Source organism: Musa acuminata, chromosome BXJ2-11 (assembly GCF_036884655.1).
Source record: "Musa acuminata AAA Group cultivar baxijiao chromosome BXJ2-11, Cavendish_Baxijiao_AAA, whole genome shotgun sequence".
Classification (NCBI taxonomy): Eukaryota; Viridiplantae; Streptophyta; class Magnoliopsida; order Zingiberales; family Musaceae; genus Musa; species Musa acuminata.
The window spans coordinates 1,365,683-1,393,199 of record NC_088348.1 but is presented as its reverse complement, the minus strand read 5'-3'; the positions used below and the strand labels follow the sequence as shown (position 1 = coordinate 1,393,199).

The following is a 27,517-nucleotide window of genomic DNA, read 5'->3' as shown; positions in this document are numbered from 1 at the left end:
ACGTAAACTAACATTGCAACATCAACTTCTGTCGTGAATGAGTGATGATATACACTGATTTCACGGATTAGTATAGAACTTTGGAAATTGCCACACAACGACAAGTAAGCAAGCTTTGGAAATGGTAAACTACCGTATGAACAAAGCATAACTCTTGTAATCCAAGCAAAATTAGACCATTCCACTTGTTTGATGTCAAAGTGATAAGCCCTTCTCGAGGAAAAAATATGAAAATGAAGGACAAATAGTTCTCTCCTTCCATCCACATTCTATTTTCCCTGGAAATTTTCAACAGATATTCAGAATGCAAAGGATTTGATGGTGAGTGTTGGAAAATCTATCCTCACAACAAGAGATACAATGTTCGCAAGTCAAACGTCCAGTTTGGAGCATAAAAATTGCTCCTTCAGATATAATTACATTGATGTATTGTGGAACGTGGTTTGGGTAAAAATAGCAGAAGAGTTGTATCTTCTACCAACAGGTTTGCTCACATTAGAAAATTAACAAGACAGACCTACAACGACTAAGTTGTAGCGAAAACAAAATAGAAGAGAAAATTCCCGAGGATGCTATGGTTGTATATTTTCCTCTGGTCATTCGTCATCAGAACTTTCATAAGCCAGTCCTAGCAAACTTTTAACAGTATATTCTGGTTTTTTATTGGCCTCGTCGCCATTAGTTTTCATGGAAGTATCTTCTCGCACCGGCTGCTCCTGCTGCTCCTGCGTTGCAACATTAGCTGCCAGACATGCATTTTTCTGGGTTTTGGATGGCGTTAAATGAGAGATATTCTTCCCCGGTTGCCCCTCACCGTCTCCAGTTGATGAGACAGTCGGTCGTTCAGATTGCAGTGAACTAGGACTTGAAACTTTCTGCCGTTTAGGTTTGATTCCAATAATGTTTTTCAAGAGATCTTGCTGCCTGTCCATCAAGGAAATGATCAATCAGATTTTTCTTAAAGAAAACTAGTCTACAGTATTAGGAAGCCAATGATAAGTCCAACATCACCTTATGCCACTCTTGGGCTTCGGTTCAACCCGAAGCGGCAACGGCAAGGGCAAAGGTGCAGGTGAGGAATCAACCAGACTTGCAGCTTTGTACTCAGAGAGTCAAAGAAAGAAAGAAAAACAGAACAATGATACAAGAACAAAAAATATGTTAACATAAGCCAATGATAAGTCCAACATCACCTTATGCCAGTCTTGGGCTTCGGTTCAACCCGAAGTAGCAAGGGCAAAGGTGCAGGTGATGAATCCACCAGATTTGCAGCTTTGTACTAAGAGAGTCAAAGAACGAAAGAAAAACAAAACAATGATGCAAGAACAAAAAATATGTCAACATATGCAACTCGAACACACGAGGATATCTTAAATGCAGCAAAAGCTTGTTTCTCAGTGCACCGTAGAAGACGCTCAGCATCTTCCTCAGCTTCCATCTGTTCCTTTAGATACAGCAAGTCATCACTGTCCAAAGCTGGAAGCAAACCACTACAAAGTTGGCAATATCATGTAAACACATAATGTCATTACTAAAAGGAAAAGCAAGTACCGCCTCGCCCATGAAGGTAGCCTCCACGTTCACCGGCAACTTCCTGCATCTGCTAGCATCAACCGCCCAACAGGAGAAGCCAATATCCCTGCCGGGGCATGTTATCAGAACACTATAACTGAAAATGTATGAATTTACGAAATCTACACATCCAAACAAGTGATCAACATAAAAAATTCACTTGCATCAACCCAATTGTATTCCACAGTTTATGCCAGTAAATCAACATTTCTGAGGCATCTTTTAAGTTTCACCATATGGAAGTTTTCTTTCAGTGCCTCCCTGCGTGTTTGTGGCTGTTAACCAATCTAACAAGGTGTAAAACTTCAACACAGAAGTAGAAGTTTGCTATGTTGGAGAAAATAAATGCTAAACTAAAAAATTAAAGATTGCTTGAAAATGTGTTGTTGGCAGTACATTACAACAACGAGATATCATCGTGATCTTCAGAATATTCTGCACAATTCATCTTACATGTATAATTATGTGATATTATATACACCTAAATAAGAACCAGAGATGAGTACACTTCTCTAGATAAGTAGCAGTTCACATGATAACTTCTTAAATACTAGGATTGATGAATAGGCGAATCTTGTGTTTTAAATCAGAATCCATCTCCCATGAGATCACATCCAAATTAAGCGTGACAGCTAGTTTGACACAGGCCCGTCTCCAGGAAACCTAAAGAAAGGAAACAATCCGTACAAGAGACCGACGAGGTACAAAAAAGATGTAATTTTGGCTAAAGAAAGCAAATAAATACCAATTAATAACCCAGAAGAGGCACCAAATGGAAGAAGAAAGATATAACATTGGCAAAAGAAAGGCACCCAACACATACGAGGTGTTGGGCAACGAACATATATTCCTCGAACTTCGAAAGAAAAGAACCTTCCTCATAGCAACAACTTAGAAGAAGACAACACTACCAATACAAAGATTCCTCTTCTCGACGAAACGTATAGAATCGGTAGAAAAGAAACAATCACCAATAGAAGGGCCGATTGGCTAACCTTTGCTACCATCCGTTGGAACGTGATGTCCTCGTCGTCGATCTTGTCCTTCCCTTTCCCCCATTTTCGATCTGCCGAATCGAATCAAGAACATTTAACACGGAGCATGACAACAGCGGGGAGAAACTTGTCGATAGGAATACCTTTCGGGTCGCTGAGGTTGGTGTACTCTCGCACTTCCTTTCCTGCCATGGTTCGCGATTGCCAGCGAAGAGAAACCCTAGCCCACCGACGTCACCGCCACCGGTTTCCGGCGAGAACCACACGATCGAGAGAGAGCGCCGAAAGCCCTAGAAAACAAACGGGGACTTCGGGTGGCCTTATCGCGATAGCTCGAAGCTTCGATTCCTAAGACGGTCTGCGCAAGGCTTTTGAGCTTCACAAAGCTCGGGCCCAAATAAGATGGCCCAATGCTTTCCACTACTCAGCCCAACTTGATCTCTGCCGGCCACTTTGTCAACGTCTCGGACAAACATTAATCCTCCGTTTTAGTCAAATGGTAAAACCTTTATACGAAAAGATAGAGAGTTGTTGGAGAAACTCTATAAATAGAAATGTATATATATTTTTTTAATAATTAATAAAAATATTATTTTAATATTTTGATAAATCCTAGGAGATCGATCCCTCGAAGTGATCCTCGATCCTCCCTTTTATTCCTCTTCTTCCACGATAAAACCCTAAGGGTCTTATCAAAAGCTCACTTACTCCGAGTTGATAATGCGGCTCGATATAATGAGTTGTTTAAGTCACCCAATTCCACAAACATATCATAAATCTAACTAGCTTCAAAATTATATTACACTTTTCTGAAAACAGCATATCACCATCTCTAGTTGGCATTTTGGTTTTGAGTGAGACATCAGAAACAACCAGATCAATGATCACAACCAAGTTTCACCAGGAAAACAAGATACAATATGTGCCCAAATGAATGAAGACTAGTACTAAAACATCGAATTATCTAGCATGGTTTTCATGACAAATATTTCTAGAGAAAAAGAATAACTACATGTAAACCCTCGTCTGCATTTTGAAGAGCATAAAAGCTTGTGATGAGTATAGAAACCAGCAGTGTCTAGTGAATGTACATTGACAAAGTGAAAACCCGGCAAACTCGATTTCCTTGAGCAACTCTGTCAGATGTATCAGCCTACAACTTCATCAGGATTCTTGGTTATACAAATTTGGAATCCATTCACTAGCCGAGCTGACGGGAAAAATGACATCCTATCTTCTTTGACTTGAACCCATCTGTTAAGATCCAAAGATGCATTTCGAGTAAGTTCATTTGTTCAGCTCATTCTTGCTAGAACTAGAACTGGCACCGGGTATGCGTTTGTGTGAATACAATTCCTTTTGTTCATTCTCTAACCGACATTTTGTGGAACACTTTTTGCTCTAAGTGCATGAATCAAAACAAGTTGAGCATACATTTGTTTTATTAAAAGCTGGACAAGAAGTAGAATGCAAACCTGAGCTTAGTAACAATATGATGTAGAAAGAAAGCAATCTGAAGTCGAGCTAGTTCAGCCCCTGGGCAGCACCGAGCACCCCCTCCAAATGGTGTGTAAAAGGGACTAGTTCTCCAATTTCTCTTATCCTTCAAATCCACAAGAAAAGAACTTCATCACTCCATGTTTGTGCACAAACATATCCGATTGTGATTGCCAATCACATTACATTCATGTTAGCCTAACATGTAGAATTATCACCACGGTAAACAACAGGCAAAAATACCACAAACCTTGTTCTCTTGATCCATCCACCTCCAAGGGTGAAAACTCAAAGCCTCGGGATATATACTTTCATCCCGGTGAACTGCTGAGAGAAAGGGAACCACGAAGAATCCCTTTGGAATAGAAAGATCTGACAATCGTTAGAAGAAGTAACTGAGTGAGGCGATTCATTCTCGGATTGTTGGTTTTTTCGCTGCAAGAATTACCAAATTCTACATAGCTTCTTTGTATGTTTAGCAAACACTGGAAGAGTTGAGACGAACACCTAAATAACAGGAAACAATTACCTTGATACTCGATATCCACTTTTGCTTCCCTCAGTAACCATATTGCTATGCCTCCAAGTCTAAGTGTTTCATCGATGACCTGCATGTATCGTTGTAGTCATTCTCTCTGTGTTACCGGTGCAAGACATGTCTTTATGCCATGGATAGGAACAGGAAAGACTTGTGTTCAGGTTTCTTGCTTATCCATTCGAGTTTTTATAGCTTACCTGGAAGATTGATATCTCACCTACAATCACTGTCTTTAATGCACCATTTTTGGTTTAAGCACCTATGACTAGCGTCTCATACAAAATTCAGCTAAAGTTGAGAACAAGTATCGTACACAGAGAGTGAATGGCATGGCTTCATAATCTTCCCGAGAGAGCATGTCACTGCCCCTTCTTCTTCTAATGCTCATTTGCTCATCCTGTTCAACCACACATAAGCGGATATCAACATAACATTACATTTGATACTGTGGGGTGTAGGGGAAGAAAAGATGTCATGAATTCTAACACAAGCAGAACTTGGTTTACGCAGAAGGCATGGATTGTTGATGCTAAGTTGGGTGAAAAGAAGCCTTAGATGTAGCTCTTACCTGCACTTGCTCCAATGCATTGGGGCAGTGAGTAAGGAAATAGAGAGCAAACAGCATTGTTTTAGCAGTCGTCTCGTTTCCAGCAAATAGAAGGTTGATTATGAAGTCGGAGATGACATCATCAGGTAAGTTCTCCTCCTCGACCAGTCTCCCGAGGACTCCATTCTCTCCTGCAGGCCTGGTTTGCCGTCTTGTGATCTCTATCATTTTCTTGATCTTCATGGTGATAGTTTTCCTTGCCTGCCATGTCCAAATTGCTCGTTAGCTTGATCGCGATGGATCAACAATTCTGCATGCTGGAGAGATCAAGCTTTTCTACTCTTGCAGAAGTTTGGAAAGCTATTAGACGGTGTGCAGTTACCTTCATTGCAGTGTAATAGGTGAATCCAGGCAAGTTGATTGGGACAGAGAGGCAACCATCAACAAAATCCGAAAATAGACAAGCCATCTCACCGATCTCTGATTCGGTAGACACACCTAATAGCTGATTGACCATCAGATTGATAGCAACCTGGAAGGAGATCAATTTATAGTCTCAGAAATTTACATTCAACAACTAACTTATCACAAAGGTATAGAAGCAAGCTGTCGAGCCTCACTTGCCTTTCTGCACAAGTCTTGGAGGACTATGACATGGTTATCCTGCAATGTGCTTAGTGCTCGAAGCATAACCATCTGCATGTCCGCTAAGAAGTGGGAGTTCAGATTGAGCTTCTCCGCCCTCATCATGTCCATAGCAATCCCATGAAGCTTTCTTTGCTGCTGTCCATGAACTACAATGACCCCATTCCGGCCTACCAAATCTCTAAAGGATTTTGGATAACATGACTGGAATAATTTCTCTTCGTGTTGGATGATGAAACGGTTGAAATATGGATCAGCTGAGACAACTGCTTGTTTACCGAAGAGATTGCATCTGAAAATTCTTCCATACCTGCATGTTTTTGACACAATGCAGAAATGTTTTCCTTTCAGACTTATGAACCAAATAGTTCTATCGATCTTTTCGCTTTTATTGCTAAAAGTTCTCTCTTTTTTGACAAAGCATTGAATCAACACAAGTAGTAATACAGGGTTGGAATTTGCCCCCCCTTTCCTTTTGTTCAACAATATAAACTGATCTGACGTATGTAGATTTACGAACTACAGCAACAGAGAAAAGACTAATTGAAACTTCTCTTAATCTACCGCCTGACTTGATCTTCCACGAATTTTGGTGGATGAGAACTCGCCACAGCCATGTACCATTCAAGGCCATGACCAATTAGAGGCCAACTTCTTCCTCCTGGCGGCAACTTCTTTGAAGTTCTCCGAATCGTCCTTTGATGATTCCGTTTACAGATCCAAATAGAGATGAAGAGGAGCAGGAGTGCAGCCACAGAAGTCCACGGGGAGGGCCAACTTTCTTCCATTTCTTTGAATAAGAGTTGCCACCTGCTTCAGAAGAAACAGGTAAAAATTGTTAGCAACGCCAAGAGTTTTGCTCAAGATGAAAAGAGGCAGATTAATCTACTCTTTCGATTTTATCTTGCCATTCGTTTAGACATTAGAGATCTCGATAAAGATCAAACAACTATTGCCGACGAACAAAACCCTTGACATCACTGTGCAAGGTCGTAAGAACAGAAACTTCAACACGGATTGAAATCGCTTAAAGCGCAGTAATTTCTACAATCACCATTAATTGAGAATTTTAAGAAAAAGGAAATCATGTACATACTCTTAAACCGACATTGTCAGTTCCAATTCATAGTTTTTCCACAGAGAAGAGATCCTGTGCAAGTCGACGTCTTTCCCTCTTTTATGTTTCATGTGGTCTATGAACTACGATTCCTCCTGACATCTCTCTCCTGCCATGGTGGTAGATAGTGACGCTGTAGCGGCGAGCAAGCAAATGCTGGCCGGATATGCGGAGCAGAGGCTGCACCGCAAATGTCACTCTCCTCCTCTCTTTCTTTCTAATGCATCAAACTCCCATCTAAGAAGACATGAAACGTGGGGCAAGCGAGTTCTCCAAGCCGTAAACCGCGGAAAACAAAGCAAGAAAGCTTGGATTCCATCAGAAAGCTGGCATTGACATTCCAAGACGCCAACTTGACAAAGACTTTTCAGTATACTTCATCGTCGAGATGAAGTCAAATATGCACGGCCACGAGGTTAATACGATAGTTGATCCAACAGCAGCTTAGCCAGGTTGGAAACGTAAAACGATGGACGAACGAATGGGAAAGGCAAACACAAAAAAAGAAAGCAAGCACTCTGCACGAGCAGAGATCTTAAATGAGGGCGTTGACCAAGCAGCCATTGTTGCCCAGTATTCCATTTCTTCCCAAAGGAAAAGATTGGAGAATTCAACAACTCCAGAGGGTCAATTCAATCGACCATCAGAGTTCGAAGAACAACGAAATGAAAAGAGAAAGAATTAAGTAGCATTCCATCAAACTGCACTTTGTTCTGTTGAGAGGAAGAATAAAATTTCTTGTCATTGTGTGAGCTGATGAAACGAAACAAGGGAGACAAAGACATGGAATAAGGAGCATATGAGAAAAGAAGAAGAGACTTGTACAAGCAAAAAAAGCTAGACGAAAAAGGGATAAAACCAGTAAAGAAGAGGAAAATGTGTAACACATTATCTAAAAATCTTAATTAGATTATCTGCCATAGTAAATAAGGAATTCCGCCGTGAAATCTCGTATCACGAATCCAGTTATCACAGCTCCATCAAAGTCTACGAATTAGGGCAGGATTCGTGCTTCGGATCGTTGACCCCGTTTATCTCGATATTTTTGGTCGGATTCGGGCCTATTCGACTCGATTCACACTCATTTAGGCCTATCAAGATATGGGCTATATTTAGGCCCATTAAACTCATGTGCCGAGATCCCAAGGCCCATTGGACTCGTTCATTTAAGATGATCGCAACTGCGTTCAAACGCCCTCTTTTGTGCTTTATCCTCCGCCCACTCCTAAAGTACTCCAAAGGAGGATAAGAAGAACAGGAAAGGAGAGGAGAGGCCGGCGGCTGAAATGGAGACCTCCCGCCTCATACCCACGCCTTCTTTCCCCTCTCACCGCGTCCTCTTCTCCCCCTCCGCCCTGTCCTCCTCATCCTCCTCCCCTTTCCGTCTCCTTCCCCGCCTACCCCCCCGCCACTTCAGTCGCCATGGCCGCTGCCGCCTCTCCCTCCCGCGCTGTTCCGTCTCGGCCGACGCCGCCGCCGCCTCTGCTCCAGTGGCCTCCCCCGCCGTTGATCCATCTGTCTTTGGCGGCCCCAAGGAGCTTTCCGGCCCTCAGGCGCTCGTCTGCGCCCTGCCTCCCCCGGCGAGAATGGCGTCCTCCGCCGTCCTCGCCGCCGCCGCTATGGCCGCCGGCTTCGGTCTAGGGCTTCGTGTTGGCGGCTCTAAGGTTGCAGGGATAGGGGGTGCGGCTGTTCTTGGAGTGGCGGGTGGTGCCGCGGTGTATGCCCTCAATTCAAAGGTTCCGGAGGTTGCAGCGATCAGTCTGCACAATCTTGTCGCTGGTTATGATGATCCGACGGAACTGAGGAAGGATGAAGTCGCAGCCATCGTGGAGAAGTTTGTTTCCTTTTATCACCTAATTTTTAATAGTTTACTTATCGAACAGAACTCGGGCTTGGAACCATGGTGATTCGATTATCTTTTTCCAGCCCGCAGGCCTTCGATTGAAGGAATAGGGTTTTGGGTTTTAAAGAAAGGTCGTCTAGCTAATTCCTTATTAAGGGAACGAAACGTGAAGAACTTGGTTGGATTTAGGTAGTAGGTTGCATACTAATTCTATTTTGTTCTTCTGGGTATGATGTTGCAGATATGGTGTCAGTAAACAAGATGATGCCTTTAAAGCAGAGCTCTGTGATCTGTACAGTAGGTGAGCGATCAGTTAAATTCCAAAAATATGCAAATTCTTTTATCTACCTTTGTTTTTGGTAATATCTTGTGTTGCTTATAGGAGTCCCAGTTGAGTTATTGTACTGTGTTGTATTTCTACTCCAAAGATGGTATCAGTAGAAAGGGATTTTGATTCATGATGGGATCAATCATGACTTTATATCAGGTCTTTCTTCAAGTTGGTTAGGGGAATAATCTTCTCAAGGATTAGCTATAAATAAGAAAATATTTAATTAACTATTTGAATATTTTTATTGCATAAAGAAATCGATCAGTCTTATATTTGCGTTTACAGCCACTGATATGCATGGTTTATAAAGAAGGCTTATTCAAGAAAGCTTTCCTTTATTTGTTAGTCTTGTCACTCCCAAAGCATCCATCAAAAGGGATCTCTAGAGTAATCAGTGATCAATCTTTTGACTTATTGGAGGAATATTTATTCCTTTCACAATAAAATAAGCGCTTAAAAGAATAATAAAGAAAGTGACAAGTGGACTAGTAAAGATGGAATAGAAGAGAGGAGGATGGATGATAGATGATTCTTCCTTGTAAGTAGGTTTTTTACTGTTATTTTCTATTGTCAGTTTACAATTGGTGAAATGTTGTTATATACGCTTCCATGTTGTTTAGTTCGCAACATCCTTCGCTTTGCATTGACAGAGTAGAAATAGTCAGCAAAACCTCACGTGCCCGCCGAATTTTGAATCCTTGGAGATGATGTCATTACTTGCTATTGACATTGGGTCTATTCATTTATTAAATTAAAGATGTAGACACACCCAACTATAAGTGAGACTGTGAGAGGTTTGTTCTGATCCTATGACTAAATCCATTTCCTAATTAAACATGTAAAAAAGGCAACAAATTATATGATGATTCTCACTCCCATCGGAAGTAAGATACAAAAATCAATAAGCTATGTTGTAATCAATGTCATGTGATACTGTAAAAGCTTCTGGAAGAAGAATAATTTTTCTAGCAATTACTTATGTACTTCTATAATATCCTCCTAGAATCATAACTTGTTGAAAATTTAAATTATTCGCTTTGAAATAACATAATATTATTTTTGACGAAAACTGATTTATTTCGTTTTCAATTTTAGGTTTGTGTCTTCAGTTCTTCCACCTGGGAGTGAAAATCTCAAGGGTTACGAAGTTGAGATGATAATTAGGTTTAAAGAAGCTCTTGGCATTGATGATCCAGATGCTGCCTCAGTTCATGTAGAGGTAATAATATAATTTATTTCTTTGTTCAAATTAATTAATTTCTCTTGCGTATTTGGAGTTTCTTTTTGTGATTTTTCTCTTGCCTTTGCTTTTCTAGATTGGTAGGCATATTTATAGGCAAAGGTTGGAAACAGGAGATCGTGAAGCTGACATAGAGCAACGTAGGGTATGTCTTTGCATTAAGGCCTTTTTTAAGATCGTATGGATTATTTTTGGGAGCATTGAATTTTTCTGCGCAGGCATTTCAGAAACTCATATATGTTTCAACACTTGTATTTGGAGAAGCATCCAAGTTCCTTTTGCCTTGGAAGCGACTTTTTAATGTTACTGATTCTCAGGTACTTGTATGCTTGATTCTTTCTCAGATGAGTACTAGAATTTTTTGGTAGTGAATAATAGATGGACATTGTTTTCTGCAAAGTTGATTGTCAAGTGGAGAAATTTTGTTGAGTTTCTCTAATGTATGTACATATTGACAACACATCTTACGTAAGCTCACATGACATGCAAGCTCACAGGACCTGATGACTTGTGGGTGCTGTGAGGTGCTGTGTTCTTTGGGATAACCTACAGTGTCATGTTATAAGCAAGTGGAGTTCTGTAGGAATAGCTTGGTAGTTTTGATTGCCAATAACAGAAAAAGCCGTTGGCTGCTACTCTGTAAAAGGTTGGATTGCAAATCTCTCGATCCTAATGGGATATGGAGTTTGAAATGAGTTTTTATTATCCAACCTCTGTATTCCGTGGGAGTGTCTTATGTTCTTACCTTCTATATACATTTAAATGCATGCACTTGCATGATAAAACCCTAAGGCTTTATCTAAGAAAATAGATAGGGATTTGATCGCTTTGAGGGGATTAACTTTCTTTTGATTGCTTTGAGGGGATCAACGTCCAAGTTGGCCAAAGGCTTTGAGTTGTATTTTATTATTTTTGAAAAATAGCTAGAGGAATTACATATATATAAAGTTATTTAATCCTTAGTCAATTAGGACTAGGATTTCTAACAAAAATAAAATAGCAATTCCTAATTTGCTACATCAAAGGACTCCTAACATAATTAGGTAAAATTTTCTCAAAAACTCTCATCATAACTAGGAAAAACTAAATAGAAAAATAAAGATTAATATCAAATCCTACCATAACTAGGAAAAATTAAATAGGAAAATAAAGATTAATATCAAATCCCTAAAATTAAGGAATCCTAACAATGCACTTTAACATTATTAATACATTTGATAGTGAACTTGCAATGCTATCCTGGTCATCTTGTTTAGGCTAGTGACAGGATTAAATTGGGTTCAGGTTTGGTTATATATAAGTTAATTCTGTTTCTGTTTTCAACAGCAAATTGAATAGTATTTATTTTTCTCTTAGAGGCATTATATGTCAGGTTTATAGTATTTGACTAGCAGTTTTCAGTATTGATGAGATCAGTAATATTATTTTCCTAGTTGTTATTGGGGGCTGCAAAAAGCTGAAGTTTTATGCATGGCTGCTTGCTGAAGTTAGTGGAGTTTTAGTTTGGCCTTAATGCTCCATGTGCTTCTTATTCTATTTTTCGTTTGCTGCCTGTGTTCTGCCATCCATGCAAGCACACACATATAGCATGCCACTCTAATAATGTGATTAGTGAGATTTAAAAATATTTGTATTTTATTGCAGCTTATTTTGTGTTTTGAGCTTTCTGTACCTTTTCTCCTGACAAACTAATATCCATGTCTTAATCACTGCTCTTGGATTATGTCTTTGATTTAATGCCAGATTGAAATTGCTATACGGGACAATGCTCAAAAATTGTATGCTTCAAAGATAAAGTTAATTGGACGAGGTAACACCACAAGTATCTGCTTTACATGTCCTTAACTTTTATCTGGTAATTTTTGTTCTCTGCTGATTGAAAACAAATTTAAAATTTTGACTTTGAGGTGTATGCTTTACATTCATTTACTTAGTCCATTTCTTGTGCGGGCCATATGTTTTTCATTAAATTTTATTATTTGGTGTTATTCTGACATTTTTATTCATTTTTTAATTATGATAGATCATATAATATATCACAGTTTTCAATGCTATCTTGATCAACTATTAATGCTTACAATAATTTGTAACATCACCTTGCATCTGATGATGCATCTGTAACTACCACCATGTATTCATGAAACATTATGGGTTTCAGACCTGCTTTCCTACTTTTGTCATGTAGGCTGTTATAAAATAGTTGTATAACAAATGATTTGTTCCTGACGTAACTACTGGTGAGCATATTTATGACATCTACTTGTTGGAAATAGCCTAAAATTTAGTTTGTCCCGTTACAGTGGTTATGGTAAATTGTTATAAAATTTGATGATCTTGTTGCACCCAAGAATTTTGAAGGTCTCACACCTTGAGTTTACTCCTCCCATGTAATTGAAATTTAATGGCCTTCCGCTTCACCCTCCTTTGAAAATATCTACTAGTCTCATGCTTCCAGCCCCTCTTTTTGTTCCCTTCAGCTGCGCAGATGAGGCTCTTTTGTTGTCAGTTATGTAGCTTAGAGTCCAAAAAAGAATCTGCTACTTAAAATTGTTATTATAATCACTTTAATAAGTACTTATATGGCAGCTTTCTTTAGCTTAGAATCTTTCTGCACTTCACATTTTAATTTTTATCTTAATGAAATCTCTCAATTTTTTCTTTGGAGTGGTTAACAAGTGGGAAAACAATGGTCTTTTTTCTTTGGTCACAATTGTAATCTTATTCTTTTGGTTTTTCTGTGCCTCTTTTTTTTTTTTTTTTTTACTTTTCATTTTTTAAGAACTAATTCTAAACATATCAAATTCGTAAACCATTTACTTTATTGATATATCATCAATGTGTATTCTGAACTAATGCTTGTTCTGTTTCTGTATTGCCACTTCATCATTTAAATAGTGGAAAAAGCCCATGACTACGTGAATACTCTTCCACCCCTTCTATTCATATCTAAATCATCTCCAATTTCTTAAATGCAAGCATTCCTTGACAATAAGGACTCTTTGATATATGAAAATATTGTGACTTCAGCCTCCACAATCTTTGTTCTGTGCACGATGATTAAACCTGACTTCTCCTGATGTCTTTGAACTCACTATTAACGCAATGATCCTAGGAGACAATCACCAGGCTTTGGCCTGATGGCTATATGGTCATTGTCGCTTTTTATTCCTTCTGGCATGTCTGTTGTTATCTTCTTCACAACATTGGCAGTATATTATCATCAAAGTTTGTTGCGACTGCTAGGGGAGGAACATGGAAATGGATATGCATCTAAGAAGTGAATTAATATTTGGTTGTTGCTGTATAATCATAGTTGTAGCTATATATATTATAGTAAAGTTGATTGTGAGTGCCTGTTCTACTCTTGATCTCACTGATGCACATGAATGTTTGTATGCTTAGAGAAATTGAGAACTTGATTTTGCAAAATGATGGTTTTCTTTACTGTTCCCTATCAATATGTTTGACAGTGATCATTAGGAATTTACATATGTGCTTCTTCCATGCGAATTTCTCATGTCATGTTGACTATGCATGTTCATCTCTATGGGTTATAAGCAGTTTTCATAGTGTTTGTGACGAGGGATGAGGAAGAGGTGCAACCCTCAGGAGAATGTCAGTGATCTAAATATAAATTCAATGGATTAACAATTATGGTACCGACTTGATGGCTAGATTAGTATATTACCAGAATTGGTCAACTTACCAATACTCCTTATGGGTTGGTATTGGTTGGTCCTGTCCGGCCCAGAAAGAAAGACAGAAAGAGAGAGAAGGGATGAGGAGATTATTCATATGGATAGGAGGTGAAGAGGCAGCGATGCGGACAAGGAGAAGAAGGTGACAACATGAGGACGAAGCAACACAAGCAAGGAGGTGTTGAGGGGGATATAGGAGGCATGGTGATGGAGGATGAAAACGAGAAAGAAAACAAATGATATCTGTCAGTATGTGTGAATGGCCTATAAACACAGAAAAAGGGATCCGGTACTGGTATTGCCTGATTGAGTTTGAACTGGTGCACTTGCCACTTGGTAAGCCTGAATGGTGAGCTTATTGGGCAGTAATAGCTTAGTTTCATACCAGAGCTGTAGAAGTTGTCCGGTTCATGTATTAATCGGCTGTTGGACTGGTAAACACTGGTCTGTACCAACTGATATAATCAAAATTAAGATCCATGTGCGGGACATCAATCATGTATAACTGAATCGAAACTATCAGGTTATTTATTCTGATCAGGTAACTAATTATAATAGACTGTAGAGGTCTTTGTCAGCTCTTGAACTAACCTTAAAATTTTATTACTGTCATTGAACAAAATATCAGTCAACAGGCATTCCATCATGGATCAGTTTAGAACGTTGCCAGTTTTGGACTTCTTGTATAGAATGGTACCTTTTACCTACTAATTAATTGTTCAGGAACAATTGCCTTGGACAGAATTTATTAATGAAATGCCTTTTGATACTGATATCTTTTAAATGGTTCATTTGAATGTGCATTCTGTAACTATTGTATTTTTTATGTCTCTTTGTAGATATTGAAGTGAAGCAACTTATTGAACTTAGAGAATCACAACTTCTATATAGACTTTCTGATCAGGTATGTTCACCAGGACTGTATGTCTATTGCCATTTTCACTTTTGTAATCTCAATGTCCGACAAAGTATTTTTATGTTTTAGACTTTGTTCCATTTGACTTTAAAATTTTATATGAATTTGGGAAGTGGCAATTATGCTAGTTTAGGTGGGTTCATCAGGTTTGCACCAAAGCATAGTCTGGTGACTGTTCAAAGGATATAGAAAAAGGATTTATATTTGGAAACATATTATTTCCATTTAGGTGGAAAAAACTTCATGAATTACCAGAATTATTATCTATTAAGATAGAAAAAAGTCAGGAATTTATTAAAAATCATAGGTTCTGCAGCACTCTTTGTGACAAACCTTTGGAGAAGGGAAATCATATCTTGCACATCTATTGAGATTATATTTATGTAGCCATAAATAATATGACAGTGCTGAAAAAAGGGCAATTTTTAAAAATAAAATGAAAAAAAGATTGCACTATAAGTGATCAAAATATGAGCATGTTAATGATAAATATTAAAAAATATTCAAAAAATTGTTGTTGTTGTTGACTTGTTGTTGGATTACTAGGCAATGAGTTATGACACATGCAATGATGTATATTTATCTTGTTTTATACACATGCAATGATGTATATTTACCCTGTTTTATACTATTGGAGTAATATAGTATAGGATAGTAGCAAGGTTCATCGTACCACGATGTTGGTATGGGCTGTACGTACCGATCCAACAGTTGATCAGTATGGGCTGTACATATTAGTCTGTTGTTATACCCCCACCATACCATGTGTTGGTACGTCGGTACTTACTGTGCCAACCATTGGTTGGTACAAACGGTATGGACCAATAAGGCGAACCATGGATAGTAACACTGTGGAGAAAGTGTAAACCATATTTACTGATCACAATTTTACGCATATGGACCGTATATAGACAGTTTTATGTGTAGCTGCATAGTCATGCCTATGTGAACTGCTTAAGCGGCTCCCAAGATACTTTGCTTTAGGTATTCTGTGATGGTGCTTTTCATCAAATTACTGAATTATCATAAAAATATTTGACCAAGATCTGTTGCAGATTGCTGGTGAAATGTTTAGGGAGCACACAAGAGAGTTGGTCGAAGAAAATATTTCATCCGCACTTTCAATTTTGAAGTCTCGGGGAAAGACAAGGTATGGATGCTCTTATTATGCTATTCTGGTATCTAAAATTTTTCACGTATCTGTTTTTCTATGAGTTGAGATGGAATTTTGTAGTTAGCAACTGTTTTTGAGGCCTTCTGTATTTTATGTACTCAGTTTGAATCTTTGCAGTCTTGTTAATAAGTTAATATTTAGCACATAATCAGTTGATGGCAGAGAAAATTCCTGATTATCACTTCTAAGCTAGCAAAAATAGGTCTGCTTCTTTTCCATGGTGACTAATACTTGACTCTCATGGCTTTAGAAATAACATAAAAAACTGTTGTACAAAAATCATTTATTGGCAGTAATCCAATATGAGGATTGACTAATACTAAACACACAAGTTCTAGGTAAGTTCATATATGGCCAACTTCAAATTTGCATCAAAATCCTTTCTTATTGACATATTAATCGAATGATACTCATGATGTGTAGGCAAATTGCCGAATGAAATTGGTCTACTTTTTTGGAATGAAACTGATGAAATTCATTGTAGTCATTTGATGCTCCTGTTAATGATGAATATAGATAGTAAATTTGAAGATTTTATAGTCAACTTTGGTATCCGTATAGATTTGCCTTTATGTTAGACAGAAGCACTTGGATGGGTTTTTTATAATTGTGATACCTGTTAAACAAATACCAGCCTGTGCTGGTATTGTAAGAAATTTATCAAATGCCCTGTCATGATGTCGTGTGCAAAAGTTGTGTCAGTATTCCTTGCATCAGCGAGGAGGAGTAAGGAGGATTGAGATCACTTAGTGCAGTGCATGGTTATGTGCCACCAATTCTGTTTTCTGTTGGAACTGTGCTTGACATCTAGCAAAGTGCATGAGGATGTAAAGAAAATATATTTCTTCTAGATAGCTATAGAATAGGGAGCTGAATAGTTTAGATGATATAGAAATTTAAAAAAAAGTACCATACTATTTCACACTCAAGGGTTAACTCCTAAAAATGAAGGACTTGCACCTCCACATCTCACACATGCATGATGCTATCATATTACTGGGAAAGGAAAGTGGCCTCACACTATTCATACATAACGCAGGGAAAAGAACTATTTATGCATTCATTGGTTAATTCACAATTTCTTTCCTCTTTTTTGAGACCCTCAAGTACAAATGTGTAGGACAGCAAGTATTTTATATGACATGATATTGGCTAGTATCATTGTCAAGAACCAATAATTTAATTTGAATAAAAGCGCAGAATCAAAGGAAACTCTTCTTCAGGCTCTAATTTTATAGTTTATAAAATTACTGTTACTTGCACCAATTTCTAAATATAAACAGGTAATTCTAATCACTTGTTAGGATATATTTTCTTAGAAGTTGATGTAAAATTTATTGCCAAAAGAAAGAGGGATTCGATTCACAACATTTTGACTGTGCAGCAATGTACAATCAAGGAGTGTATATTGTTCTGGAAAGTCATCAACCAACCGAATCTTTGTCATCGCTAATCCGCACTATCTGTTACAATAACACATACAGATGTGTACTCACCTGGACAGGCAACTTAATATAAGTACATAATTTAATTTTGTTCTTATAGAGACATCTTGTTCAGCCGGCTTGGAGTTTGTGATTTGCAAACCTTCTTTCCTCAGGGTAATCGTGCTGTGAGCATACCACAAATTTCATGAAATTGCTTGGAAGCTTCTACAACATTTTCTTGTGGTCATTGTCATATACTTTTGATAATTTTATCACTAACATGGTAAAATTTGTAGCATGGGGACACTGCAAGTTATTGAGGAACTCGAGAAGGTTTTGGCATTCAACAATCTTCTTACTTCTCTAAGCAAGCATTCTGATAGTGGTCAGTTCGCACAGGGTGTTGGACCTGTTTCTTTAATAGGTATGAGTTCATTTAAGGAACTTTAGCCTGTTCCATCCACTGCATGCTATGAATCCATTACATCATAGTAATGAGAATTATTTCCTTTTGTAATCAGGCGGGGAGTTTGATGGTGATAGAAAGATTGAGGACTTAAAGTTACTTTATAGAACTTATGCAGAAGAATCTTTTTCAAGTGGATGTCTTCAAGAAGAAAAGGTTACAGTATATTTAATTTGTTAGTTGTCTATTGTTGAAGCATTGATATGGTACATTTGTTGGACATTTGCATTGGTTTTTACCAAATCTAGAATTGAAATTTATGGCTGTTTCTTAAGTTTCTTTGTATACCTGCTTCTATTATGGATGTTATCATTTAATTAGCTATGCCAGTATATTTTTTGGTTAATAAACTTAAGCTAGTGAACACCATTTAGAATTATATCTTGCCTTATGAGATCTGATTATTATGCACGTTAATGAATGCCATGCACCCTAGTGTAAAGTGTAAAACAAATTGTTTAACTTATGCTGTTTGACACAACTTATAGTTACAATTCTCATTGTGAGATGTGATCATTTAATGTACTCAAGTATCCTCTATTAAGGTGGTCAAGTCTTTGAAGGCCAGTGATATCACCAAGGCTGCCTTTGGACATCATCTTACAAAGTGAAGCCATTCACTGGGTATTCAGTTACACCTTTGATACATATTTGTCAGCAAGTAATGTAATTTGTCTTTGAAAATTTTGCTGATACTTGACTGATCAAGTAACCTGCAAAGTTGCTTTTTCTAGAAGCTGGTAAGATTATGATTATTAGATTTTTGTTCTTGATAATTATTCGAATAAAATTTCTTTTGGTACTTCCATGAGGGAAGCTTATCTTGTTTTGATAAGATCATCAAGTGTTTCTGATGCTTGCAAGATTTTTTTACTGGAAACTGTATTTGCGAAAGCCTGTTTCAAAAGCTTCTTTTGCTGTGGTTATATATTTTTTGAAAAATATATTTTACAAGCTATGACGTACAGGTATCAATACAATATATATATATATATATATATATATATATATATATATATATATATATATATATATATATATATATATATCATCCTAAAAAAAGTATCTAAATGAATTGTTTCTGTACATGTCTAACAAGTTAAAGCGATGGATATATACCAGCGGCTGGGTCATGTATAAAACTTGAAGTGTTAACAATTTTGAGTGATTTTGTTTAAAATTTATGCTTTTAGGGAGTTGCTGTGCAAATGTGTTTGAATTGGTTAAATAATGTATTGTGTGAAAGAAATATAATCATTGTCAGTGATAAAAGTTCTTGATATGGGAGTATCCTTGCTGCAATCTAATTGTGTCTGAGGGAATCCATAATCTTTTAGATTGTTCTATTGCTTCGACATATCATGGATCTTTGGGCACACCTCATTCGAAAGGAAATGACGATGTACTGAGCCAAAGAATTTAATCTCATTTGTATCAGTACTGGTGTTTACTGGTCTGACCAAGTACCAGTACCTGTTGGTTATCTACTTTTTATTATTTTTTCTGGTAATACCAGGTAGGTATGGGTTGGTACTGTCCAGAATTCTGGTACTGTACCAGTCTGACTAGTTACCAAAAATGGTATTACACCGAGATTCAGATCCTTGTACCGACTTACTTATTTGTTTATCTCTGCCTTTGAGTTGCTGCTCATCTAGATTGTGAATTCTCCCAAAAGCAGATCAGTGCTACTGCACATTTTCCCTTTATCATTGATGTTGGAAAAAATATTGCAAGATATATTGCCAGAGGAAAGGAACATCCCTAATTTGCTACATGTTTGTTAGCTAAATTCCCTGCTGGTATAAGGAACCAAGTATCTGTGACCTTCATCGGACATGGTTTCATTATGCTTTGATATCCTTATTGCTGTTTATTTATAAAGGATACCGGTTCGCAGTGGGAAATGGTCTTTGAAACTCTTTTCCTTCATGTAAATGGTAGTCGAACCAGGCTTTTATCAGTGGACTGGATATTTTGACGGCACATTAGGCTGGCTCACTCAAAGAGTCTTTTGAAAACCACAACAAATTAGGGTTTCACAGTGGATTTTGTCAACAATTCTTGCAAGCTCGCTGCTTGCAAGCTTATGACATGTTGCTTCACCCTGTCTTTCTGCCCTGTAATGATGCCAGCTAAGATAATAGCCTTGAGTCTGCACTTCTTGAGGAAAGACCCCATGAGACCACTTGCATGTGCCTTCATTGTCCACTGGGGGTTGGTCCGGAGAGATGCCAGACAAAGGGGTATTTGAAGAGGAACAAAGATATATTTGGTTAGGTAGGCTATTCTTTGTCATGCTGCCCATCACCTCTGGTGCGACCTGAACTTAAATACTGCATAATGTTTTCTGTTTTCTCTGAAGTTTATTCATTGTTTTGTGAATCATCCCTATTCCAAATAACATATTGCATCCACTTCTTATTTTAGATAAAATTAATATTAATGCAGGCCAAGTCACATGTAGGCTGACCTGAAAATTCGGGTGACATTTTCTGGTTCAAAATTTTGTGCAAACAAGAGCATCACCATAATTGATTCACATATGCTTGAATCAGTGATTTAAAAAGCGCTAGGTGCCAAGGTCCAAAAACGCCTAAGGTGCTAAGTGCTCGCTCGAAGCGAGACGCTAAAATATAAAAATATATAATATAATTAATAAATATAATTATTTTAAATTTTAAATAAAAATATGCTATTAAATTAAGAAAATCTAAGATACAAAATCAAAATAATATATTATTAATCTAATAAATACAAATACTATTATTAGTATATTGTTTACAGTATACAGAAAGAAAAGGAAGAGGAGTGTAAGAGGATGCTGACTGAGAAAAGAGGAAGCGGTAGCGGGAGTGCAAGGAGGCAGCGGCAGCGGTAGCGGCAACGAGCAGGGTTAGGGTTGGGCAGCGACAGCTGATATCGGTGCTTTAGTTGGTTCGATTGAACCAACTAAAGCACCGGAGACCGAACCAGACCTAAAACATTGGTTCGGTCGCCTTGTTTAACCCAGGCGTTCGCCCGAAGCGTCCAGCGCCTAGGCTCGGGCGAGCGCCCAAGCGGCACCTCTTTGAAGCGCGCCGCCTGGAAGTGAAGCGAGGCGCTCGGGCCTCGCCTCGCCTGAGCGCCTAGGCGAGCGCCCGAGTGTCTTTTTAAATCACTGGCTTGAATTGATTTAGCTTTGGGACATTTTAGTTTTTCTTTTTTGCTTGTAACATATTAATTTTTTGTATTTCTGTATCCTTTTTTCCTTGGTAAAAATTGCAGCTTACAGCTTTGAGCCAGTTGAGAAATATATTTGGTCTTGGGAAACGTGAGGCAGAAAACATCATGCTGGATGTAACATCGAGGGTCTACCGCCGGCGGCTTTCTCGAGCATTTTCTGGTGGTGATTTGGATGCAGCTCCTAGCAAGGCTGCATTCCTTCAAAACCTTTGTGAAGAATTACATTTTGATCCAAATATAGCTAGCAAGATTCATGAAGGTAATTGGTTTGTAAAGAAACATTAGTTATCATTTGATGCCATTTTAACTAGTCTTTGGTCCTGTACATAATGGTGATGAGATGTTATAGAAATTTTGCAACATACATAGTGGAAAAATCAATAAATTTTTTATTAAAAAACATATGCAATTTTTGAAGGTACTGAAAAAGACTATTATTTATGCTTGAATATGGAATTGCACATGGTTTGTCATCTAGAATTTGAGAAATTGTAACTGATTCAAATAGCTGATTGAATGTACATTACAAACAAGACTAACAAACGTACTAACTACTCGGAGTGGGTTGCATGGATTTTTTCCTCTATTGAGCTATGTTAAAAGCAATATCATTTGTCAAACTGAGTCCTGAGAGCCATTCAATCGCTTTTGATTGATCCTAAATTATGATAAAGTTTCCTATTTATTGTTAATTATTTTATTAGTGAAACATAAAATATACCATTTTTAAGCGGTAGATTAGTTTGGCATGTTACTTAAGTGAAATTCAAAATCATGTTAATGATTCTAGTACTTGTCCACTACTACAGAGTGATATTTATGTTATGGATAATTTTAATAAATATCTAGGCTGCTATTTTGTTCAATCTAAAAAATAAAGGCTGAGAATTTGAAGCATGGAAATTTGTGAGTCGATTGATGCTTGGACTTTGGATCCACTTGTTGTCCTTGTCTCACTTAGATGAATATTTCTCATGTTATACCTTTTGTTTCTGGACCATTTGGAGACACAAAGGTATCTGAATGTAGTTTCTTTAGCTTGTTGTTTTATCTCCAGTGAGAGAGCTAAATTTGTTAATTGCTTGGTGGTCAGTGATTGAGGTCATTCATGTTTTGAGTTCACGAGGACAGTTTTTTATGCAAACAAGTGGAAATGGAGAACTTGAAGAAATTTGAAGATTTTTGTCGAGTATGATTCAATCAGCGCTAATTAAAAGTTTTTTTTTTTAACTTTGAACTTGCAGAAATTTACAGGCAAAAACTTCGGCAGTTTGTAGAAGATGGGGAATTGAGTGAGGAGGAAGTTGCTTCTTTACAACGCTACAGAGTTCTTCTTTGCATTCATCACGAAACCATTGATGCAGCACATGCTGATATATGTGGTCGCTTGTTTGAGAAGGTAAAAAAATCATTATGTTTCTAAAGTTCTGATTCACATTTCAGTCATTCTTCACTTGATGTCTTGTCCTCATAATATGGTTAAAATGCCCTGTTTAGTACCTGTGACCTTGTTGTATGGAGGTACAGGTACAGGTACAGGTTAGTACCTGTGACCTTGTTGTATGGAGGTACAGGTCTTATTGAGAAAGAAACCATTGTGCAACTTGCTCTATGATAGTCTTGGTAGACTACATGAAATAGTTAAAACCAAACAATGTTGTTTGAGATAGTCATTATCGATACAGGTGCTGTATATTTGGCTTGAATCTTAACCAAGCATGATCGGCCTCCTTGGTTTTTGACTTAGTGATGTTTCAAATTTTAAAGTTATTATAAAAGAATTAGTTAAATTTCATCTGTTGGTCATAGTTTAATTTGTATATGTAGCCATGAATTTTAAGGTTAGCAATCCATCTTGTGCATCACATGTTGACTAGCGTTCATTGAGAAAAAAATAGCCTGAAAAAAGTGTTCTTGAATTTTTTACTCAGATTTCTGATTTTTTTTGGGAGAAACAGTTTGGAAATTATGGTCTTTGTTGGAGTATTCAATAGAGATCTTTAAATTAATTGTCTGATATGAAACCTATATGAATAATGCAAGTGATAAGTATCTACCTAATAGGTTAAATTTCTGCTCAAGATGTTGGCGATGGCTTGTGTAGCAAATTATGGCAGTGATTGTCTGATGTTAAATGCCAGTAAATATCTGGAATAAATTTAATAGATCATTTTTTAATAAAATCTCAATGATTTCAAGAGAAACAATTGCATATGAGCTTACTATGAATGACCCTTGCAAACAGATAATGTTATTATTCTTTATTTTTATTTCTGTATTTTTGTTAATGGTATATTGTATTTTCAGGTTGTTAAAGATGCAATTGCATCAGGTGTTGAGGGTTATGATGCTGAAGTTAGAAACTCTGTAAGGAAGGCTTCTAAAGGCTTGCGGCTTACAACGGATGCAGCCATGGCCATTGCTAGCAAGGCAGTATGTATTTTGTCTTCTTCTGTTGTGACACTAAATTAATACTAAAAAATAGCTTTTATGTTTACAAAAACCATTGACAGTTGAGCATTGCAAATTCTGCCTAACAACAAGTTGCAAGTTTACTTACTTCAACCTATTTTCTTTTGCAGGTTCGTAGAGTTTTCATGACTTATATACAACGATCCAAAGGGGCAGGGAACCGTACTGAAGCTGCAAGAGAGCTGAAAAAAATGATAGCATTCAACGCATTGGTTGTCACTGAATTGATTTCTGATATTAAAGGAGAGCCTGCTGCTCCAGCTGAACCTATTGATGTTGATTCTAAACAAATAGATGAGGAAGATGAATGGGAATCTCTGCAGACACTGAGAAAGACACATCCGAACAAAGAGCTGGAAGCAAAGCTGACCAAGCCAGCTCAGACAGAAATAACCCTCAAGGATGACCTCCCTGAGAGAGACAGGGCTGAGATTTACAGGACCTACTTACTCTTTTGCATTACCGGGGAGGTTACGACAGTTCCATTTGGAGCTCAAATTGCTACAAAAAAAGACAATTCAGAATTTTTGCTGCTAAATCAGCTTGGACGAATACTAGGAATGACTGGTAAAGAGATAGTGGAAGTCCACAGGAACTTTGCTGAACAAGCATTCATGAAACAGGCTGAGGTTATTCTAGCTGATGGCCAGCTAACTAAAGCCAGAATCGAGCAGCTCAATGAGGTTCAGAAGCAGGTGGGACTGCCTGCAGAATATGCACAAAAAGTTATTAAGAATATAACCACAACCAAGATGGCAGCTGCAATCGAAACTGCTGTGAGTCAAGGGAGGATTGGTATTCAACAGGTCCGAGAGCTAAAAGAGGCTAATATTGATCTAGATAGCATGATCTCAGAACGCTTGCGGGAAAGCCTCTTTAGGAAAACGGTGGAGGAGATCTTTTCATCAGGCACTGGTGTATTTAATGAAGCCGAGGTGTATGAAAAGATTCCATCAGATCTTAGCATCGATGCTGATAAGGCAAAAGGGGTTGTTAAGGAGCTCGCCAAGACTAGGCTATCAAACTCATTGGTTCAAGCTGTTGCATTACTTCGGCAGAGGAATCGAGATGGAGTGGTATGAAATTCGAGTACCAAAGAGAGCATATAATTATTGAATTTTTCTATTATATTTTTCAATGATTGTTTGTTTTCTGTAATTAATTGTGGTTTATGGGAAACGTAGAATTAATATCGTTTTGATTTTTGAATGATTACTTAAAATTAAGCATTTTTTCTCACATGGCTTTTATACATACATTTTTTCAGCTGCATTATGCTTTCTATATGAATGTTGTTCTTTTGGCAGAGCATCATATTTCCAATGTGAATTTTGCTTAAGGTAGGTTCCTTATTACAAGATCATTTTTATTAGTATCTTTCTCACAAGTTGCTTGGCGTGCGCTAGTGATGGTCCATGGCCAGATTAGTATGGGTATGGTCCATACGGTTATAACAACACACTATACATGGGCACATATTGTGTTGTCAGGGAGGGGGTGGGGGGTCATGAATTTTTTCTTTGGGGGCACTATCCCTAAGAAAATGGATTAGACCATCTGAAAAGTGGCGGTCTACATCTGTACCAGAAAATCCCGGCCGTTGTATACCGGTTCAAGGGAAATCACATTCCTTAGTCTAAATGAACACCAGATGCTTCTTATCTATATAACGACCGCATTGAAGTTCTGCTTCTGTGGGCTCTACAGAGTATGTTTCGTACTTGGACTTGCAATTTAGTTAGTCTCCTTTTGTTGGAAACTTAAGTTATTTTGACAACCATTCACTATTCTGTTGCTTTCATCGTCTTGCAGAATGTCATTTTGCTGTGTGGGGGCTACTTTGTTTGAATAGTTTTATGATATTCTAGATAGTAGTTTTCCATCCCTCTTTTTGCTGTCTCTCGCTCTTTCTCATGTTGTGTTGCATTATTTGAGTATTGCATTGAAACTATTTGAGATATCTGTGATTGTTTTTCATGATATCCGTGAGTATTGTTTGGGAAATTTTCATCTTATCTATGTGGAAAAGTATTGTCTTATATGGTAAACCACTGTTTTTTTAATCCCAACAGCCAAAAATTCATTCTTCCCCCTTCCTAAAGTTCATTTTGACTTGATGCCCTATTGTTGGGTGGAATCAATCTGGATATTCTGTTGTATAAAAAGTAATATGGTCGAGTGGGAAGGAACATATTTACTTTATCTAATGAAAAATAAGTCTTTAGAATAGTAATTGTCATTTGTAGTTAGAAGAATATTGTCGGCTAAAGGAAGAAGGATGACTGCTTGTATTTACATGTTTTCTTTTATATGTTTCCCCTTGCTCTTTTAGCACTGAAGAGATTATTTGTAATTTATGTACCAGATTTCATCTCTGAACGACATGCTTGCCTGTGACATGGCGGTCCCTGCTGAACCCTTGTCGTGGTCCTCACCGGAAGAGCTCGCAGACTTGTACTGCATATACCTCAAGAGTATACCGAAGCCAGAGAAACTCACTCGGCTCCAGCACTTGCTTGGCATCAGTGATTCAACTGCTGCCATACTTCGGGATACAGCAGAGCGAGGAGCACTTCCAGTGGGAGATGAAGAAGAGGAATTTGTATTTTAAAACTTGTGCACAATTTTACAAGCTTAAAGTTTGGTGGTTGCAGATTTTCCCCCGAGTATTTGATTCTATTGGTAAATTTTGACATCTTTACTGAAGGTTTGTATGCTTGCTGAGCGCTGGACTACATGCTTGCAAATGTACAAGAAGATTGTACAGCTTAGTAGCTTTTTACAGCCATCCTTGGATTCAGTCGGTTTTAGTACATTTTTCCTTGGTGATATTTGTTTAGGGATATGAGAACACCTTGAAAGCAAGAGTTGTGACTAATAGAAGTGTTTAGTCCGTCTGTAGTGTGCTCAGCTGTGATCCAAATGTAGTTCGCATTCATATGAATGAAACATTAACTTACTGTCCATGTAGTTCAAATATGTGGTTCGAATGATTTTTGAGTTCCGATTATATATATATATATATATATATATATATATATATATATATCAGAAGGAAATCCCGAAACTACCGTCCTAAAATTTAGAAGTATGACTGTATGGGGTTCTTGGATGGAGGTGGGATGTTATCCGAGCATAACTTCCCCGTGTGGGCTCTATGATGACACCTGTATTTCTTGTCCTTCACGGTGTGGGCTTCGCGGTGGATCTTTGCCATTCGTGCTTTACGCGGGATACCTACGTCGAGAAAACTGGACCCTTACCAAAAGGAATCCGTCATAGTGGAAATATAGATAGTGAAAATATAGATCTAATATACTCGAGGCACCTGAATCAAAAAAACCTAACCCATAAGATGAGATCCTGAATGCTCCAATATCGAATGGATCGAATGACGTACTTCAAATATGTTTGCAAGAGCTCCAAAGCACACCTTACAGAGGAACAATTGATAGGAAACATTTTGACAACCAATCTTAGCCGTGGAAGATAAGGGCTCATCCCTCGGGGCAGTGACTTGGAGGCAATTATGGCCTGTCGACCCTCGTGGACAACAACCCATAGGAGGACATTCGAACTAGCTTTGTCAACCTCCATAGATAAAAGTTTAAGAGAGGTCATTTGAGCCTACCACCTCCTTGATTGGCCTCCATAGATAATAATCTATGAGAGGTTATTCGAGCCTCTCACCCTCGTGGCCAAAACGCCAAAGGGAAGGCATTACGATCATTATGGGTGATTTCCTCGATTAGTCAGGTATAAAAGTCGGCCCTTAATGCTGGCCTAAAGGTCGAATCCCTCTATGAAGAACCCT

General features: G+C 37.9%; 3 protein-coding genes across 4 annotated transcripts; 1 reads left to right on the top strand and 2 right to left on the bottom strand.

The window, feature by feature from the left end:
* Positions 1-314: 314 nt before the first annotated feature.
* On the bottom strand, positions 315-2,852 carry LOC135586861 (uncharacterized). Its single transcript, XM_065133890.1, has 6 exons — positions 2,711-2,852; positions 2,568-2,638; positions 1,552-1,600; positions 1,370-1,476; positions 1,012-1,100; positions 315-924 (listed from the first exon to the last, which is right to left on the bottom strand). Exons 1-6 carry the CDS (start codon positions 2,757-2,759, stop codon positions 597-599), a joined length of 693 nt encoding a protein of 230 aa, XP_064989962.1. The 5' UTR covers positions 2,760-2,852; the 3' UTR covers positions 315-596.
* On the bottom strand, positions 2,712-7,331 carry LOC135627706 (abietadienol/abietadienal oxidase-like). Of its 2 annotated transcripts, none has more exons than XM_065133889.1 (10): positions 6,891-7,331; positions 6,359-6,607; positions 5,774-6,104; positions 5,532-5,681; positions 5,171-5,410; positions 4,916-4,999; positions 4,594-4,672; positions 4,315-4,436; positions 4,043-4,170; positions 2,712-3,821 (listed from the first exon to the last, which is right to left on the bottom strand). In XM_065133889.1, exons 2-10 carry the CDS (start codon positions 6,580-6,582, stop codon positions 3,716-3,718), a joined length of 1,464 nt encoding a protein of 487 aa, XP_064989961.1. In that variant the 5' UTR covers positions 6,583-6,607; positions 6,891-7,331; the 3' UTR covers positions 2,712-3,715. The 2 variants fall into 2 exon arrangements, with proteins under 2 accessions (XP_064989961.1, XP_064989960.1); XM_065133888.1 differs by having other exon boundaries at positions 6,359-6,604; positions 6,891-7,330.
* Positions 7,332-8,109: 778 nt separating this feature from the next.
* On the top strand, positions 8,110-26,667 carry LOC135627705 (protein TIC110, chloroplastic-like). Its single transcript, XM_065133887.1, has 15 exons — positions 8,110-8,745; positions 8,996-9,055; positions 10,181-10,304; positions 10,402-10,470; positions 10,544-10,642; positions 12,069-12,135; positions 14,863-14,927; positions 15,995-16,089; positions 17,837-17,964; positions 18,062-18,162; positions 21,274-21,490; positions 22,476-22,630; positions 23,539-23,664; positions 23,814-24,779; positions 26,069-26,667. Exons 1-15 carry the CDS (start codon positions 8,198-8,200, stop codon positions 26,312-26,314), a joined length of 3,066 nt encoding a protein of 1,021 aa, XP_064989959.1. The 5' UTR covers positions 8,110-8,197; the 3' UTR covers positions 26,315-26,667.
* Positions 26,668-27,517: the final 850 nt, after the last annotated feature.